Source organism: Peromyscus eremicus, chromosome 14 (assembly GCF_949786415.1).
Source record: "Peromyscus eremicus chromosome 14, PerEre_H2_v1, whole genome shotgun sequence".
Lineage (NCBI taxonomy): Eukaryota > Metazoa > Chordata > Mammalia > Rodentia > Cricetidae > Peromyscus > Peromyscus eremicus.
Genome location: NC_081430.1, coordinates 51,459,880 through 51,480,009, shown reverse-complemented (window position 1 = coordinate 51,480,009; position 20,130 = coordinate 51,459,880). Strand labels below are relative to the sequence as shown.

The 20,130-nt window shown below is 38.3% G+C and overlaps 1 protein-coding gene and 1 long non-coding RNA gene across 6 annotated transcripts in view; one reads left to right on the top strand and one right to left on the bottom strand.

The window, feature by feature from the left end:
• The window catches only part of Ppp4r4 (protein phosphatase 4 regulatory subunit 4), a 117,557-nt gene that overhangs the window by 46,701 nt on the left and 50,726 nt on the right, over window positions 1-20,130 (bottom strand). For all 5 annotated transcript variants that reach the window (XR_009382763.1, XM_059279259.1, XM_059279260.1 and 2 more), the window contains 9 exons: window positions 19,194-19,300; window positions 16,452-16,559; window positions 12,464-12,585; window positions 10,260-10,382; window positions 9,128-9,297; window positions 8,699-8,818; window positions 5,420-5,497; window positions 4,685-4,768; window positions 3,261-3,443 (listed from right to left, as the gene is read on the bottom strand). Coding sequence is in view for 4 of the 5 variants with exons in the window: in XM_059279259.1 (XP_059135242.1) it covers window positions 3,261-3,443; window positions 4,685-4,768; window positions 5,420-5,497; window positions 8,699-8,818; window positions 9,128-9,297; window positions 10,260-10,382; window positions 12,464-12,585; window positions 16,452-16,559; window positions 19,194-19,300 (1,095 nt within the window). In the remaining variant the exon portion in view is untranslated. The remainder of the gene's footprint in view (window positions 1-3,260; window positions 3,444-4,684; window positions 4,769-5,419; window positions 5,498-8,698; window positions 8,819-9,127; window positions 9,298-10,259; window positions 10,383-12,463; window positions 12,586-16,451; window positions 16,560-19,193; window positions 19,301-20,130) is intronic.
• On the top strand, window positions 3,748-8,351 carry LOC131924052 (uncharacterized). Its single transcript, XR_009382764.1, has 2 exons — window positions 3,748-3,882; window positions 7,833-8,351. It is a non-coding gene; the product is annotated as an uncharacterized LOC131924052 (long non-coding RNA).

Sequence of the window (20,130 nt, the reverse complement as noted above, 5' to 3'; positions counted from 1 at the left end):
ACAATTAATGTGCACCAAATCAATTAGCAATTGGCTAAATGAGAAGTGCTCATGGTCTTTCAAACCCTGAAACCCTTCTAGAGGGATCTCTGTTACCTCATGTTAATGTCACTCAGGGAAATAAGATAGACATCACAAGCTAATTCAATCTCATAGTCACATCCAAATCATCCACATTAGACTATCATTTCCCCTGCCACCTCATTTTAAATGACATGTTCCTCAGCCACCATCCTTTCAGCCAGCGGAATATTATTATTTCTACACATCCAACAAACATTTCCAGGAGCATACCACGTGCCAATTACATCACCAAAACTGTACCACTTTTAACGCAGAAATTTAGAGATCCATGTTCAGATACATTGCTGAAGAATTTGGGGGCTGGCATCATTTCTAGGGCTGGAGACTAAATATCTTAGCCCAGGAGGTACAATGTTATTCACTGTCAGGGCTGAGGAAGCTAAATTTTCTATGCCTACACAAAAGCTGTAATGTTTAGTGTGGACGTAAAGGTTCCAGAACTCTACAAAAGGGTGTTAATATTGAAGAGTGCCACCAAGCAAAGCAAAAGGACGCAGCCAGCTGACAGATTGCTTACCAGTATTCCAAACCCTCTGTCCTTCAGATTCCCATCACACCACTATACAGAGCCTTGATTCTAAATGAATTCAACCAGTTACCTTTACTGGAAATTAGAGGGAAAAACCAAATACCTTAAAGAAAATCTCTAACCCAGGTCTACTGTGTCCATTGTAAACTCAAGTTCACCATCCTGACTTACCTATCAATATTATAATATTCCATCACTAAAACCCAGACTACTGTAGTGGGACTCTCTTGACATGCAGTGGACTGCAGCTGTGTAGTGTAGAGACAGTGGTGCTGGCTGTACCCTCTTACATCTACACAAGTGTCCACTCTACTGGGCACTATGCTGTGTGGCATTGGTAACTGATAAATACAAAGTCTTCTACGGTTTAGAACTGAAAATTTAATAACAGTACATAAGCAGAACTATAATAGAGCTTAAATGAATTTCAGACTGTGAACTAAATCAAAGCCTGTTCCTCTCTTCTTTCATTTGGTTTAATATGACAGAATTTCAAATGCATATATACAAGATATATGAAATATATGCTCAGTTTATGCCTCATGTCATATGTCTTATAATGTAAGACAAATATCCATTTGGGACAGAAATCAATGATAACGGCCTCCGAACAGCTTCCATGAGTTGTCCCTGACGTTTACACATGTGTCATGGCACCTGTGTGCCCTTACACAGACACATATGCACACACAGTAAACAAATAAATAAATACAAAAGTGACAAGGGTTACTCTTGTCAAATCACTTTTTAAGATTATTATATCTACAGCACAATCCTCAATTCCTCAGATTTCCATTGCTATGTGTGATGGACTTGTTGGGTGGTGGGTAATATATTGTGCTGCTTATTTTTTTTTATTTTTTTTATTTTTATTTTGCAATACAATTCAGTTCTACATATCAGCCACAGATTCCCTTGTTCTCCCCCCTCCCGCCCCCCTCACCTTCCCCCCAACCCACCCCCCATTCCCACCTCCTCCAGGACAAAGTCTTCCCCGCAGACTGAGATCAACTTGGTAGACTCAGTCCAGGTAGGTCCAGTCCCCTCCTCCCAGGCCGAGCCAAGCGATCCTGCATAGGCCCCAGGTTTCAAACAGCCAACTCATGCAATGAGCACAGGACCCAGTCCCACTGCCTGGATGCCTCCCAAACAGATCAAGCCAATCAACTGTCTCACCCATTCAGAGGGCCTGATCCAGTTGGTGACCCCTCAGCCATTGGTTCATAGTTCATGTGTTTCCATTCGTTTAGCTATTTGTCCCTGTGCTTTATCCAACCTTGGTCTCAACAATTCTCGCTCATATAAACCTCCTCATTCTCGCTAATTGGACTCCCAGAGATCCACCCAAGGCCTAGCCATGGATCTCTGCATCCAGATCCCTCAGTCGTTGGATGGGGTTTCTAGCACGACAATTAGGGTGTTTGGCCATCCCATCACCAGAGTAGGTCAGTTCGGGCTGTATCTCGACCATTGCCTGTGCTGCTTATTTTAAGTTGAAAATAATACCAATAATATTTTCTCCTTTCTAAATCTTTGAAACTAAACCTGTTTTTGAATTTTGGATATGACTCTTGAATTCCTCATTTCCCTTTTATGAAATGAAAAGTTAAGACACTTTAGGTCAGATTATAAAGTAGAAACATACGTAAGGTTTTTGGTTGGTTGGTTTTGCCCTGCTATAGGTTATTGAACCTATGACCTTATGCATGCTATTCAAGTACTCTATTGCTAAGCTACATCCCCAGTACTTGCAGCTTAAAAAAAATTTCAAAACTGTTATTAGGATGCCATCATGTATACACAGTGGACTGCAGGCCAAACAGTCCTTTCTGGAAGTGTTATAAAAGGTGGACAACTTCGTGAGGTTCTCATATAGCTGTTTGGACAGCAAGTTGTCACTCCTTCACTTGAATAGGCTAGCTACACTAAGGCATCCATATGTTCAGTGTACCTGTCCTTCGGCCCTATAAAAGACACAGAATGCACGTAAATAGGGACTGCTGGGGGTCTTGGGAATAAAGGCCTGGCAGATAGGAGATGCTGACATTGTGGGTACATTTAGAAGGAAGAGCAAAGCAGAGGTTCTTTTGCAGTTGACATTACTGAGTCCTGTCAACCTTTCTCTCCAGAAATACTATAACAAGTCTGAGGTAAAGGGCAGGAGATGTAGCTCAGATGGTTGAGTACTTGCCTAGCATGCATGAAGCCCTAAGTTCAATCCCCAACACCACATAAACTAAATATGGTGCCACACACATATACTCCCAACATTGGGGAGATATAGGCAGGAGAACCAATGTCACCTTCAGCTACATAATGAAATTGAGGACAGACTGGGCTACCCATGCACTGCTTCTGAAAACAACACAGAAGTGTGAGGTGAGTCTATCCATACTCTTCTGAGAGTGGACAAAGAGTATGTATAACTTGAGTCCTGTTCATACTTCCCTGCAGCTAATGGTAGAAGATCAAAGGGTAAATCAAGGAAGCAGAGGAGACTTGACTCCTCTCTCAGAGACCTGCGGAAATGCTGCCCTTCCTTCCAAGCTGACAGGAACCAAGGTTTGTGTGTCTTGGAAAGGTGAAGAATTTGGTAATGACAAAATTATCCCCAAGTTCAAAACAATAGAGGAAATGGAGGGCTCACATTTGTCATCATGATGGTAAACATTCTTTGTAAGAAACGGTAATAAATCTGGTCACTCGATATGATGTGAGGCAGACAGGCATATTTCTGCAGCAGCTTCTCATGGGTCCTCCACTTCAGAGAGGCTGCAGCTCGCTGCTCAGCAGCCGTGAGTGCAGGAATCAAGTCAGGCAGAGAAGATAACTGGAAAGAAATACAAGGTTGATGGTGACTAAGCCATCAACTGCAGCCTGTAATGGAAACACACACCAGGGAAGGGCTTCGGAGTTTAGAAGCCATCTCAGCTATCACCAGGAAGTAGTTATCACACAGAATCAAATAGTTAAAAAAATGCTTGAGTAAAATTTATGGCACCAGGAAATGAAATCTCTAGAGCCAGGACTTGTTATTCTTCCTTAGTGGTTACCAAGGCAACAATTCTAACTAGAGCAAAATTCCTTTCATATCACTCTGGGCAAGTTTGACCTTCTAAATTCCTACTCTTTGTCCTACTTGCTATACTTGTAATAATCATTAATACTGAAAATATGAAGACAAATTCCAAAGACAATAAGAATTGTGGTAGCTGCAGAGGGCAGCTCATGCTGCAGCCTTCACGGGCACCGACACGGCTATGCAGCAGGTGCTATTTTATTTAGCTGCTTGTATGTTTATTGTAAAAACAGTAAGTTTAATGATTAGAAATACTGTATTTGAAAAGGGCCTTCCTTTAGAACTTTTCAAGTACTCTACATACTCCATACAGCAGAAGCACAAGAAATAGCCTGAGGGGAAAGGAGTGGGTAACTTGGAAGATTTCGTTCCTACATCACTTCACCATCTGGGAAAACACAGGTGTGTGGTGCCTATGGCTTTTGGGCCTTCAAATTCCTTAATAACAGGACAGAAATTGAGAGGTTAAGTTGTTTCAAATTAATTGTCGGTATCTCACAGTAATCCTTCTAAATATGGCTCAGAACTAGGAAAGTAACCTGTCCTTCCTTTCTATAGCATAACACTCATGCAAACTTGTTTATATACATTTACCTTTATTTTTTAATTATGTGCGTGTGTGTGGTGATGGAGGGATGCAGTGCTGCAGGAGGCCATAGGAGGGCACTGGATTCCTTTGGAGACAGGAGTTAGTTACCTGTGATCATGAGGTGCCCAATAAGGGAGCCAGCATGGCCAGGCCCTTTACAAGCGCAGTAGAGCTCTCAGCTGCCAAGCCATCTCTCTAGACCCCTCGTGTAAATTTTAAAGCCAGCTAGGAATGTACTATCTGCCATTCCTGGGTCCTGACAAATACACAGAGGGTTGGACACTGGCCAGCACCAGGGCAAGCACTATTTTAATGTTTCTCACACATTCTTTCACTATTTCCTCACAACCACCCTGTACAATAAGATGACAGACTTCTAATTTTTCTGAAAGATGAGATTTACCTTATTTTCTTGAACACTGCTTTCTCCACCAATAGACATAAGTTCCAAGATTTCTGGGAGGTGATTTATAAGAGCATCTAGTACCTTTTAAAGAGATATTGATTGTATTTATAATGGTTATTATTTGTCCTCTAAATTAGTTAATTCCACACTTCAGTTTATATACAGAAATATTTTTGACCAAACAACATTAGGAGTATTTTCTATTAAAAAAAAATAATAATTGTAGCATCCACTTATCTAAACTGGAGAAAGGTAATGTCTTTAAAAATGTCACATCAGGTGACACCCTTAGGTATCATGTGATGAGCTAAGTACGCCCAGGTTAATAGTCATTTTGGTGAATTGGATGTGCCAAACATAGCATCAGATGGAAGAAATTCAGTACCTTTGTGAGTCTATGTACAAGGTAAAATACTCTCAAAAAATGCTTAGCAAAAATCCAAAATGTGATATGATTATTAAGTGTGAACAGAACCTCTAGTAGAAAAATGCAACACTTATTAGGGAAAAAAGTAACAAAGTATCAATGGTGATTTAATTAAAGGTTCTTTTTTGTCTACTTGTTGGCGCTTCCCAAGTTTCCTTAATAAACAACACACACTTCCATTTTTAAAAGCAGATGTACTGGAAGTCCTAATTTCTAAGATCATCCCAGTGATGCAGTGACACGGGTGCTGATATAGTTTGACTTAACATAAGAGAAGTAAATACCAGAGTGGGGACTTGTATTACCTCCAGTGATTCATCTTGTAATAGTGTTAACAGTTCTTTGTGTATTAAATATACTCCAGAATTCAGAAGTTTAGATACCTAAAACATAACAATAAAACTCTCAGATTAGAAACCATATAATGCTAAGATACATATTTTTCAATACATTCTTGTTAAATATTCCTTCTACAGAATAAGTTACAACATAAATACAACACTAATTTCTGGTAAATTGAGCTGCCTAGGTCTGTTTCCTAACATGCCACAGGGCAAGATGTGCAGAAGTGGGGAGGGAAAGTACCAAGGATAAGATTACCACCTCTGGAACTTCTGTACCAGCTCATAACAACCCCCAGACGCCTCTAATCCACACTGTCAGTCCTAGGACAATCAAAGGGTCTGACGAATAGCCGAGGCATACAGGCACTCACTCCCATTCAAGCTTCTCAGTGACAGAAACTGGACTGAAGAAGGCCTTTAGTGACACTGGGGTGGAGTGACTCCCAGCAAGGCAGTCTTCCTCATCCCTGTCAGGGACTGTCCTCAGTCTGAGAGGAACTGACAGTCTACCAGTCTAGACCAACGCTTTTGGTTTCATCCCACGAAGTAAACTCAGAGCCCACAAAGGTGAGTTCACTCATTTGTACTCTGCCTTTTAAAGGGTGGGAAAAGAAGATAAACTATCCTGGGCTTGGGTCAGTTTGTTTGCAGGGGTTGGGCATGGGAAGATGTCTGAGTAAAAAAAGTGCTTTAAGATCTTTGGCTTTGGGTTGTTTCTAAGTTGTTCAAAATATTTTCAAAGTGGCGTTTTCTGAAAAATAAGAATAAAGTTACAATATAGTAATTATCAAATCTAGCTTTAACACTAGATTAGAAAACTGTAAATACAATGGGAAATTTTCACTATTTAAAGGGCAAAATAAAGTAAACCCTTTGTTTTAGGGAACTGAACATTACTCTTAGCCTACACACATTAGGTATGACTGTGAGAATATGAAAACTAGACATTCATAAAATTCATAGAACAACCATTTCCAAAGTGACTCCTATTACAGAAATACTGATGTGTGTGCATGTTGTTTAGTCTGCTATGAATTATAACTAAAATCAAAGATTAAACAAAGGCAAAAAGAGAAACTAACATTTGCCTAGATATCCTCAGAGTCCACTCCCATGCAATTTTCTCTGAAAACTGCATGGTAACCAACCTAACGAACAACAACCTGCAAGTGCCACTGGAAGCACATTCTGCCCTTTCCTCCTCCAAACTTAAGCTTTGTGGGTCAATTTACAGAGATGATACAACTGTGTGACATTGGGATGACTTTAAATATCCGTATCATTTAAGTGGAAGACTTCCTAGACTTTGTACTATGATTTCATCCATGTCAGAAAAGTGTATTTTTTTATATTTTTATTTCACTGTTATTCATTTTTGCATATGTTTTGGTGTGTGCATGTATATGTGCATATTCACATGTATGTGGGCACATGAAGTTGATGTTGGATACCTTCCTTGATCACTCTCCACTTTATATATCGAAGGTCTCTCACTTAAACCTCGGGCTCCAGATTCAGCTAGTTTAGCTAGCTAGCTTGCTCTGGAGATGCCCTGTTTCTGTCTCCTGAGGGCATGGATTACAGACAGGCTGCCATGCCCACCAAGATTTACATGGAATGTGAACTGATCTTCACACTCAGGCAAGCACTTTACACACTGAGCCATCTCCTTAACCCTAGAAAAAAATGCTATTTTAAAGAAGTAGAGAATATGACTCAACAGCCTGAAAAAGTTTAAATAACATTTATAATGATGCTATGAATATCCTTCATTCTCTCAGCTAATCTAGTAGTGCTTTGACATGGGGTACAATGCAAGAAAGATGATGAAATATTCTTACTGGAAATAAGAATTTACTATAGCATTTACAAGGAAAGAAAAGATTTTATATCTATTATAAAGAGGCTGTCATGATTATTTTGAATTGACAAGTTATAGCTCATATATTGTGATGGTTAATACTGATTGTCAGTGTGACAGGATCTAGACTTCCTCTAGCAGACAAACTTCAGCACCCACTTGTGAGAGAATTTTTAGGTTAGATTAGCTTAGGTGGGAAAATCCACACTGTCTTAGTTATTAGCTTCAGCTGTCAACCTGGGAAGTCACCTGGGAAGAGGAGCTTAGCTGAGGAATTACCTGGATTAGACTAGCCTAGGGTATGTGTATGGAGCACTGTCTTGGCTGACAGTAGATATAGGAAGGCCCAGCCCAAACTGTGAGAAAGCTAGCTGAGAGGCATAGAGCAAGCCTGGAAAGCAGCATTCCACCACAGTTCCCGCTTTGAGCTTCTACTTGAGTTCTTGCCTTGACTGCCCTCAGGGATGGGCTATGATATGGAAGCGTAACCACATAAACCCTTCTCTCTCACAGGTTGCTTTTGGTCCTGATACTTAGTAGAGCAGCAGAGAAGCAAACTAGGACACACTCTAATTACGGGCAGCACCATCCATGGCCTGCCACTCTGGACTAAATAAAAAAGAGGAGTTGGAGGCAGCATTTATTGCTCTGCTCCCTGACTGTGGACTCCAAGTGGCAGCTGCCTTCTGTTCCTGCCATCAGACCTTCCCCACCACGATGGACTGTGCCCCAGACCTAAGAGCTAAAGTCAACCCTCTTCTTCAACTGCTCTTGTCCTGTATTTTGTCACAGCAATGAGACAAGTGGTGGACAGACGCCTGGCAACTGTTACATACATGTGTTTTTACTGCCATCCTCTGAGAAACAGGCCCCTGACTTCATCTTCAAAGATGAAAGTTAATTATGTTCACCATAAAACTTTGTTTTACTTTTAACATAATTTATGGAAAGTTATACAACTGAAACTAAAAGCTATGCTCATAAAAATTCACTTACAGTAAAAGCAATAAATGTAAATAATTTGTTACTCAATTTTCCATTTACCCTAAAACTACTTAAACATAAGGGCAAAGTACAAATATGAAAAAGCATATAAAATTATAGCTATCATAATGTCTGCCTTAAAGTAAGTATTCAGTTTAGATATGCTGAAAAATAGGTTAATGAGTAAATGAATATAATGTATTTATGTAAATGGATTCTATAAACACACTAAAAAGAGAAGAGAATTATGGGAATTCAAAAAATAAGACTTAAAACTATAACATGAAAGAGCTATGGAATCTCTATCTCATAACACGTCTGTAAATACAGCACAAAGAATATTAAAACAGCATCTACTATACACAGACAGAATCAACATGTGTTCTCAGACTTACTTCATAAAAGCAAATAGCAATAGTGTATCTGACTGGTACTTCAGGGTCATGACAAAGGCAGAAGAATGTAGAATAGAGTTCCATGTGGAAGTTTTTAGGATCAACAAAAACAATCATGGCCTAGTGGAGGTGGAAGGAGATGAATGGGAAGGAGAGAAAAACATGCATCAATACCTAATATTATCATCTCACTAAAACTGAAATTATATCCTATTAAGCATATTTAATAAAAAATAGTTTGTAAAACCCAAATGCATGCACATAATTCTGATTTACATACAGAAATATAAATTCCACCAATATTTGCTGAATACTTCTATACAGTTTAACAGCACGTGTCAGAGATGTAAATATTTTAATGCATTCTACTCATATATTTTTAAAGTCATAATCAGCACACCCAGTAAATACAAACAAGTATTTTATTACCGGAAAGTTGTAAGCACAGTTCTTTCGTACTGAAGTATATTTCTTCTCCTGCTCTGCAATTTGGGATGGAATCTGGTTTTCATTGTGGCCATTTTCTTGTTGCAAACCCAACGTACAAAGTTTTTTATAAAATTCCAAAAATCTCAAGTGCTGATCTGGAGTGAAAATTCCTAAAACAAAGGTAAAACCTGTGTTCAACATTTCAATTGTAACCAAAAATTTAGAAAAGGAAATTCAAAGTGCAATAAAAACATATGTAGAACAAAATCTTTAGGCATAATGGTTACAGAAAGTTCGTAATTATAGCAATGAGCAAAGAACTACTCTGAAGAAAGCTAACAGGTCATATTTTTTCACCTTGTGCTTACTTTAATAATATTTTAATTTAAAAAATGCAAACTACAGAAAACAAGAATCATGTCTACATTAGTCACACAGCTTGTGGAGAACTAAGATATCATCATCATCAGGATTGTACTTATAATACTGCTGTTTATTTATGGTAAATGTTTTAAAATCTGCAGGAAAAATGCACATGTTATCTACAGAGAAGGAACCTAAGCACCTAGCCTGGAAGATGTGAAAGTAACTAGAAACACTATTAATTAACAGAATGGTTCCATGCTCATCAGTTCTCTTAGCATTAAGAATCTGCTGACTATTATAAAACACTTTTTAATTACCAGATGTCTGCAATCCACATAAAGTATATTACTATGCTAGATAAGAGCTTAATTCTTACGTGGTTACAGTAAGCTAAGAATATGCTCAAATACCTCAACTCTTGGGTATTGGTCTACATTCTAAGCTGAACTAGTCACATGCTATATTTATTATTTGAAAAATGGCTTTAACGTTATTCTCACTACACACCAGCAGTTAACATACCTGACCTCCTATTAGCATACTCCAACTTAAAGATACAAAATGCCCAGAAATTCCAAGGGCTATGCTTATTTGACTCTTTCAAACAAGGTTCCATCCATGAAAATGTCATTTCTAGATGTGTTCTAAATTACATTACCATAAAACTTCACACACTTGAGAACAAGTGCTCCGCGTAAAGAACTGACTGAAGTGAGTAGGAGCAGGAGAGAAAAACAACTAGTCTTGCAAGCCCTGTGTAACATACCATAGAGTCCATGGCATAGCTTTCCTAAATGAAAAGATAAAGAAATAAGAATTGATTCATCTGCTTTGAAAGATTTTTCACAGAATGATTTCACTAAGGGGAGTATAGTTTGACTTCTGTCATCTGAAAGACAAAACAAAACAACATATAGTTTAGAGCTAGTTGCTCACATTACCATGTGGAAACTAACACACATATACCCTCCAGAAGAAACACGTCTATGTTGGACTAACAATGATAGAAATATTTGATAACAGTGACAGGAAGGACTGGCAACAAGGGGTGAGATCACCAGAAACTTTAAGTCTGGACTTCTAAGGAGCTACTGAGGAATGAAGATAGGGTTATCACAATTAAAACAATAAGGTGACTGAGATCTTGAGTCTGAACCACCAGAAGAGTTCTAACATTTTCAATTTAAGTAGAAAGATGGCAGGCCCAGGAAACTTCTAATTCTCTCTTTCATTCATCCCATGACACACTTAACTATTATTTTTTAAATCAAAGTCAACTTGAAATGTAACCTCTCTACTTAATTTTATGTTCTTACTTAGCATAAAATTAGATGGCTCTTAGAAGTTGACCCATTCTTTAAGTATATCTACTTAAGTCATATGCTGCTGACAGATTAGCAATATTTAAGTCTCCCTTCCAGGCACTCTTGAAAATCCCCACAGTTTGATTAAGCTATCAGAAGTGCATCAGTATTTATGAGTAAGAAGCTGTAACAGGGGCAGGACTGTTACTGCTATTACAACTGTTATTACATCCCAATTCAGGGCCTTATCTTCAGTTGTTATCAAATGAAATCCATACAATATTGACTGCTTAACAAAGTAAGCATTATATGAAGGGGGAGAAGTTTTGTTAGATGAAGAATAATAAATGGTCTTAGAACTTAAAGAACAAACCAGCAAAGAAACGAAACACACAAAATGATGAGACAATGAGGTCACCATTTTAAAGAGTGGCATAGGCAGGGGTCTGAAAGCAGGTTTCATAGATGATCTAGATTTTGCAGGTTATTTGTTCTAACCACCCATCTCTGTCCCCATAGCACCAAAATAGCCACACACAATATATAAACAAGTGAACATAGTTAAGTTCCAATAAACTTTAGCACAACACACAGGATTGAGTGAACTTCTAAATAACCTTCCAAGCTCTCATGTAAGGAATTTGAAAAGATGAGAGGAAAATGTATTTGAACTGGACACTACAAGAAGCCTAGAAGTCATATAGGACAAAAATAGAGAAGAAGGGAAAAAAGAAAACTAGAGGCAAATCAGGAGAGGAAAGTGTACATGAAAGGCCAGAGAGGTGGTGGAGTCAGAGCGCCAGGAGAAGAGCAGGAGGAAATAAAGGAAGGTCTGTGACAATGGAACCCAGTGCAGTGAAGGGGAAAAGACCAAGGTCAACATTTCCAGTCTGGATCCTGTTGGTGCCCCCAATATTAGAGGCAAGAAGATTCATTCAATTATGTGCAGTTTTGCTCCTGTGATTTATCATATTACCTCAATGATCATTCTGAAATACTGTTGTCTATACTGCAATAATCTTCAGAGGTCCTCCCAGTTCACACAAAATGTTGATAGTCCCAGTGAATCCAGTCCTAATTACACAACTGACTTTCACCCCTCAGTCTTGACATTTAGCCCTCCAAGTGTTACCTTGTCATAGTGGCTAACATACACAAATGAACTACTTGCGCAGGACTAGACACCAATCTAGGCCTGGGTACACACTTGGTAGGGCAGCTAGCTGTTCTGTGGCTTGGTTTGCAGAAGAACAAGAAATGCCTTCTTACACATTCCCACTGAATTATCTACTCCAAATTTCTCCTCCCATGACCAGATTTCTGGCATTAAAATATTATTAAAAAATAATTCATTTAGGTGTGTTATAATCATGTTATAGTCATTTAGACATGTTACAATCAATACTTAACATCAGTTAGTTGAGGAAGTTAAGGGCTACTTCTGAAGACAAATTCAACTTCTACATGTCAGTTAAGTTTTGAAGACAAAAATATACAGCAGCACTAGATTCCAGGAGGGTAAGAGTAGAAGCATGGAAGACATCAAAAGAGAAGAACCATAAAATGCTAAACAAAAAATGCTGAATTAGTCTTTGCTCTTTATTAGTAACATAAAACATGGGAAACAATCTTTCAGAAATAAAGATGTCTGCACATGCAGATTTACCTGTATCAAACATGTCAAGCATGTTAACCAAGGTTTCAAAAGCAGCAAGCCGCACACTGCCACTCTCGTCCCCAGAGAGTTCTATTAACTCGGGGAGCACCACACTCTTTGTCAGTTCTGTCCTGCACAATAAGCAGTAGAGGAGAGTAAGTTAGATCAGCAAACCTGCAGCAGAGTCCAGTGAAAGCAAGTGATTAGCCCAGCTGGTCCCAGCGCCCCACTCTCATCCCCGAGCATGCCATCTGGTTAGGAAAGCAGCCATGGGTATAAGAAGTACAGGGTAGATGTGGGAGAAGTTATAGGGAGTGGTGAGGGAATATAATTAAAATACACCGTGTGAAATTCTCAAAGAATTAAAAATATTTAAATAAAGAAATACTAGTAATATGATTAAACCAATTCTAATTTCTCCTGTGAACTACTGTTAGCTATAGAAATTTTAATGACTAGGACATTATATTAAGCTTTATAAATTATTCATTTTCTATTTTAAAGAAACTTCAGGAAATGATCTAGCTAAATAAAAAAATTATTATAAGTATTTGTCAAAATTCAAGCAAAATCATTTGATCTAGATTTTGGGACATATGTTATTTTTCTAATCATCTGAAGTACAACATAACAATAATTAGTTTTCACACAGAAGAATGACAGACAGCACTGGATAGTCCACAAAAAGAATAAGGTCTGAAAGATGCTTTTAGAGACTAACTAATATTTAGAACATAGTGATGAGCAGCACACAGTCAGCACTTCATTCCTACTGATGACGGGGCCCAGACTGGGTAAAAGAAAGTCTTAACAGATAGCCAGCTTTTCCTAGATGCAATATGGAAGACAGCATAAATTATATCCAGTATATTATATTGACAAAGTTTTTTTAAAAAAAAAGTAGCACAGGCAGGTGGATCTCTGTGAGTTCAAGGCCAGCATGTAGACCAAGGTTCCATGCCAGCCAGGAACCATCTCAAAAAAACAAAACAAAACAAAACAAAAACAACAACAACAAACCAAATAAATTAATAAATAAATGAATAAATCTCAAAAAAAAAACGACAACAAAAAAAAAAATTAAAAGCTGGGAGGGGTAGCATACACCTTTAATCCCAACACTGGGGAAGCAGAGACAGGTGAATCTCTGAGTTTTGGGCCAGCCTGGTCTGCATAGTGAATTCCAGGCCAGCAAGGCTACATAGTGAGACCCTGTCAGAATAGATAGATAGATAGATAGATAGATAGATAGATAGATAGATAGATAGATGAATCAATCGATCAATCAAACAAAAGGCCTTCAACAGAAGATTGTTCCTTCAGTTTCCTCACACGAGTCTGGAATGAAGTTTTCTTCTATGCTGTCTATAATTACTGCATTTGTTGTATGATGGGGCATCATCTTGAACCTCAGTGGACCATGTGGTAGATAGTTCCTCCCCGACCACATATCTAACAGTATACCTCTAAGCAGTTCATACATTCATCTCTCTCTTCTGAACTTGGAGAGTGATGGTGTACAACTATTCACTATGTATTTGAATTTTCTATCCTATTTTAATTTTTAAGAAAGTTAATTTTAACTTTATTTAAACTTTCACTCTCACAGCTTTTTCATCTCAAGAATGTCACCTCATTAAATCTTCAGCCACATTGTATTGGTAAGAATTTAAATAACTTTAAATGTTAAGGAGAGAATTAATTTTCTCTTTTCATTAGAGCCAAAAACAGTTTTGTTTTTTTGATTCTTATAAGGAGGCAAAGGGAACTTTAAGACATAGGGCATACTGGGAGTTTTTCAGACACTGGAGACATGCCCTGGAAGCAGAAAGCCCCTTCTTCTTCCTCATTTTTGTTTACTGGTCAAGAAGTGATGGCTGTGCTCCACCACTCTCCACCTTTGTGCACCCCAATAAACTTATCTGGGAGTCAGAGAACAGAACAGCCACTATATTAAACATAGAGGTTAGGCAGTGGTAGCACATGCCTTTAATCCTAGCATTCCAGAGGCAGAGATCTATCCAGATCTCTGTGATTTCAAGGCCACACTGAAAACTGAGCCAGGCATGGTGGCACACACCTTTAATCCCAGGAAGTGATGGCAGGAGGCAGAAAGGTATGTAAGGCATGAAAACCAGGAACTAGGTTTTTAAGTTTTTAGGCTTTTAACAGCAGTTCAGCTGAGATCCATTCGGATGAGGACTCAGAGGCTTCCAGTTTAAGGAAACAGGATCAGCTGAGAAGGTAAGGTTAGCTGTGGTTTGTTCTGTTTCTCTGATCATTCAGCATTCACCCCAATACCTGGCTCTGGGTTTGTTTTTAATTAATAAGACCTTTTAAGATTTGTGTTACACACCATGATGTGCTGTCTCCCTAGAGACCCAAAAGCAAGAGGAAAAACCTCTAAATGATGACTTAAATACACCTTTTCTCCCCATAAGCTGTTCCAGCATCTGTTAAAACAACGGAAAGCTGACTGACACAACTAGAAATAAGGTACCTTTACCTTTCAGTTATCAGGACCATGAAAAGTCCTGTAATTACATTTGTAATAAAACAAGAGAACTCAGCAGTAGATAAATATGCATATGTGGTCAAGAAAATTGGTTCATTAAAAGATTCTAATCTACTGAAGTTAATATATTCTCTGTAATTTTATTTTCATAAATTAATCCTTAAAAAAAAATCCCAAAATTTGAACATACTTGGTGCGATGGTTGGTTATGTTTGAATGCTTGGTCACCAGTTGGAACTGCTTGGGAAGGATTAGGAGATGTGGTCTTGTTAGAGAAGTCCACATCAGGCCCAGTCTCTCTCTGTCTCTGTCTCTCTCTCCCTCCCTCTCTTTCTCTCTCTGCCTGCTGCCTGTGGATCAGGATGTAAAGCTCTCAGCTACTGCTCCAGTGCCATGCTTGTCTGCTTCCCACCATGATGGCTATTAACTAACCGTCTGAAACTGTGAACAAGCCCCCAGCCAAATGCTTCCTTTTATAAGTTGCCCATGGTGTCACTTCACAGCAATAGAACCATAACTAAGAAACATGGCCTTCCTATTTTTTAAACAAGAAAAAAAAGTCAGGTGGTAAAAAAAATCAAATTCTGATTCTGATTCATAAGCATAGGTTTAGATGAGAGTGAGTTAATTATAGTCCACAGTGATCCAACAACAATAATGTAGCTTCAGAAGACTTATCAGAAAATAGTTTTGAGATCAAAACAAAAGAACTGATTAGCAGACATAGCACAAAGTATATGACTATGCCCTGAGTCTGTTAGTGATATTCTAACACTTTCCAAAGCCACCATTACCATAAGCTCACTGTCCTTATCTGTGAAAAACAATAACAGATGAAATCAATGCAGCATCTACTAAAAATAAGACACCAATGTTTCTCCACTAACTTTAGAATCTTTAAAACAAAAATCATTTCCCAAGATGGTTTTTAGATATTTCCTTCAATACTATACTTGTACCCTGACCTGGGAGCTAATTTTAAGCAGAGGGTGGACTGCCTGTCCTGTGTTTCTACTTCCTGAACAGTATGTCCCCAAAGGGCAAGAAGAGCTACAAATCCAGAAGCACATAAAGCTTGGGATTGCATAGGGACACACTTCAATGACAGCAAACCTACCTAAAACACTTAAAAATATAGCCAGGATAAGGTCATCCAAAAGAAACGTTCAACTATAGTCCAGATATGGTTTCTGCTGGGACATGGTCCCTAGTTGGACCTGGTTGCTTAGAACGCTACTCTACCTGAATAACCAGGGTGAGAAAGAAAGAAACTGATATTAATTGAATATCTACTGCCATGCTAAACACATCCCCTCTTGTCTCTCTTACTGTAGACATATTAGGAGAGGCCTGCTATGGTCATTTGGAGAAAGCACATAAAGAAATGAATAGCACACTTTCATGGAATACATGAGCAGGATATGCCTGTCTCACAATCTGGAAATAAGACTGTGTGGCATAAGGACTTGGAAGTACACTTACCCAATGCCCTGAGCTATATTTTCTAACTGCCGACACATACAAGATCGAACTTCATATTCCACATCTTGACAGAGTGATTTTACCAGGGGAAGTATTTCTCTTTTAATGCTGAGGAAGACAGATAAAAACAAAAACAAAAACAAAAAAACCACATGTAAATGGATGAACATTTTTTACTAATATTTTCAAATAATTCTCAAAATTTCAAATTACCACATATGAAAGAGAACATCTTTGAATTTTTAGATTTGTATGTTTAATATGGAGTGTCTGTAGAAATCAGGAAGCCAGAAAGGGCACATGAGATGGTGGGAGGAAGAGGCTTTAAGGGAGGGAATAGGAGAGTACTTACAATATGAAAATAGTACAGGGGGAATATTGGGAATTAAAGGTTTAAGCAGGGATTGAAGCAGAAGAATGGAGGGATAAATGAGGTGGAGGGTAGATATGGTAGTTTGAGTAAAAATGACCCCCACAGGCTCATATATTTGAATGCTTAGTCATCAGGGAATGGCACTACTTGAGAAGAATTAGGAGATGTGGCCTTTTAGAGGAAGTGTGTCACTGGCGATTTGCTTTGTGGTTTCAAAATCTCAAGACAAGACCAGTGTCTCTCTCTCTTCCTGCTGCCTGCAAACCTGGGTGTAGAACTCTGAGCTACCTCTCCAGCACCTTGTCTTCCTGCTTGCCTCCATGCTCCCCACCATGATGATAACATATTAAACCTCTGAAACTATAAGCGAACCCCAATTAAATGCTTACTTTTGTAAGAGTTGCCATAGTCATAGCATCTCTTCACAGCAACAGAAAATTGACTGAGACAGCAGGTTAACCAAAACTAAGGTATATGGAAAAGCTTTAAGGAAAACTACTGCTTTGTCAGGTAATTTTTAAGGTACAATTTTTTTTATAAAGGAGTTTGAATGGCAGAACCCTGCATGGGTACACAATATTTCTTTCCAAAGAAGACATGGGTTATTAAATGAAAATGTTGGTGCAAGATGTGGGATATCTCTCTACTAGTGAGATTCTTGTCATCCCATGTAATTATATAGTAAGACCCTATTACTTAAGACACAACATACTTTAGTTGTAGGACATAGAGAAATCAAGCCATAACTGACATGAAAACTTCTACCCTGCTGGCTAGCTTTCATGGTTCCAGAAGGTACAATGCAGGTGACCAGTAGAGAAAAGTTATCAATAGAATTACCCAGTGGTTGATCTTGCATGCCACAATATTGACCTGTGAGGCAAGATGTGACTGCTGGTACAAAAGTGGCATGACTGTTATGGTAGTAAGGAACTACTTTCTGACTGGGTTTTAGTTCTGTTCCGTGGGACAGAATCCATGCCTATTGCTGTAAATCTGGTCAAAAGCCCACAGCTAGCTAGAGAGGGTATAGGCCTTAGGTAGAAACTCACCACAGTTGTTCTGCTAAATGAACAGTTGTCAAACTGTCTTATAAGTATTTATGTATTCTCATACATTAGTGTGGCTCTCAACTAAAAATGATGCTTCTTTTGGTGGTAGGAGAAATCAGCACAAAGATTCACATCTAGTCAAAGTGCTGAGAGTAAGTGCCCACTGAGTATTCAACCCTAAATTGGCCAGCCCTGCAAGAATCATGGACCACTGAGAAAGAGAGCGCAGGAAGAATGTGAGAAACACAGATGGAGAGACATGCTGTGAAATTCTGTCTTCTGGACATGGCCTGGCTGTTGTCCTCGTTAATTTACAGCAGCTGTGGTTACTGGCATAAGGACAGGTCAGGAATATAGTTGACAGTCCAGCATGGATGGGAAAAGGACACATGAGGTTCTACCCCTAGCTGAGGAGCTACTGGCAACTAATAGCTATGTGGGGGTTGCTTTTCTCCAGGGTGGGGGGATAGGTTGCCCTACATCCATATGCATGCAGGCAGCACTGATTGGTAGATTATTTTTTAAAAAGAAGAGAAAGAGGACATGAAAGTGGGAAGGGAAGTATCTGGAGGAGCTTAATGGGAGTAAAGGGGCATTTGGGTTAGATAGGGTGTGTGTGTGTGTGTGTTTGTGTGTGTGAGAGACATTGTTAAAGAATAATATTAAAATATTCTTTAAAATCATAACTTGCCTTATTAACCATATACTTTAACATTAGGTTTACCAGTTTATAATGCATTTCCACATGTGTTATTAAATTGGAATGTTATCATCAGTTACTTGTAACTTATAACAGTATCTGTCCCAACAGTTAAATGCCAATAGCTAATTCAAAAGGCTTTAGCGATGCAATGTCTGATTCTGGCAACTGTCAGTCAAAATATACTTCTGCTTTGATGTTTACTCTCATAACACACCAAGTGTGAACATGTGTCATTTGTTATCTAGGTAGAGAGCAGCATGTACACTGTAGACGTGCTCTGTTATCAAATTATTCAAAATAAGGAATTCATAATGGTGATGTAAGAGATCCTATCTTTATGTCATGTTTACCAATTTTGGAAGTCCCAAGATAATGCTATTTTATCTTCACAAGAAAACATGGTATGGGATTGGGAAGACTTGATCTTGAAAATCCATGAAACTGAGAAGAAATGCTTCCAGTAAGTAGATTTCTGTCTGAGAAGTCTATACAGCTAAAATGGTTAAGTTTGTGAGTAATGTAGAATAATACAAAAGTAATCATTGTTGATACAGCCATTACATATTTTAAATCAATTTAATTTGATAAAAGAGACAAAAATTATACATACTCACCTATGGGCATCAAATTTGTTGGTTAGTTTTCCTAAAATTTTACAGCTAACTAAACGCGACTGGACAGTTTGAGAAAGTTGTGCCTTGGAAACAAGTGGATTGAGAATCTAAAAGGAAACAAGTTAGAGAATAAATGTAGGAAGTATTATACATTCTTGTCACTAACATCAACTTCTTCAAAGAATGTTTTTATGTTTTAAACACTTTTAAATAACATACATTACAACTGAGATATATGGTCACTCTTAACCCAGAGCATTTTCTTGGTCTTCTTGGCTAAGGAAAAGATGTCAAACTACACAATTAAAACCAATTAGGAGAAAGCGCTGGAGTAAAGCTCATGGCAAACACTGCAGTGATCTCCGTGCATATGAAGATAATTTTAAAAATACATTTTTAACAGAGAAAAGCAAATTAGTTACCAGATACTCTGTATTTTTTTTCAGAGGGAGTTTTATATTTATCCTAAAAATACAGAAAAATCTATTTAGGAAATTCTGTTACTTGAACATAATAACCAAAGTCTGGTGCTATATTATACATATACTAGGCACTCAAACATTCAATAGCATGGCACACTGCAAAGAATTATGAATGGTGGTCTGTTATTCTAGCACCAACTCTTTAATTTTTAACCTTGCTATTTCTCATCCCAAGGATTCTATCAAAGATCACATGCTAGAAATGCTGAGCACTCTTGAGTAGCGATTGCCTCATTCACGTTTACACTGCTCTTCAAAAACACAAAGAACATGTCTCTACATTGTGCTCAGTGCAATATGTGTGATGGCCAGCTACTTGTCATCAGGTACACATTCTTATAACTGGATAAAACTTGCCATTTTAAAGAGCATTCTGGTATTGTGACAGAATGACAAACTATAATAAGGACAAAGACACAATAAAATCAGTGGAGGGTATTTCAATGAATAACTTT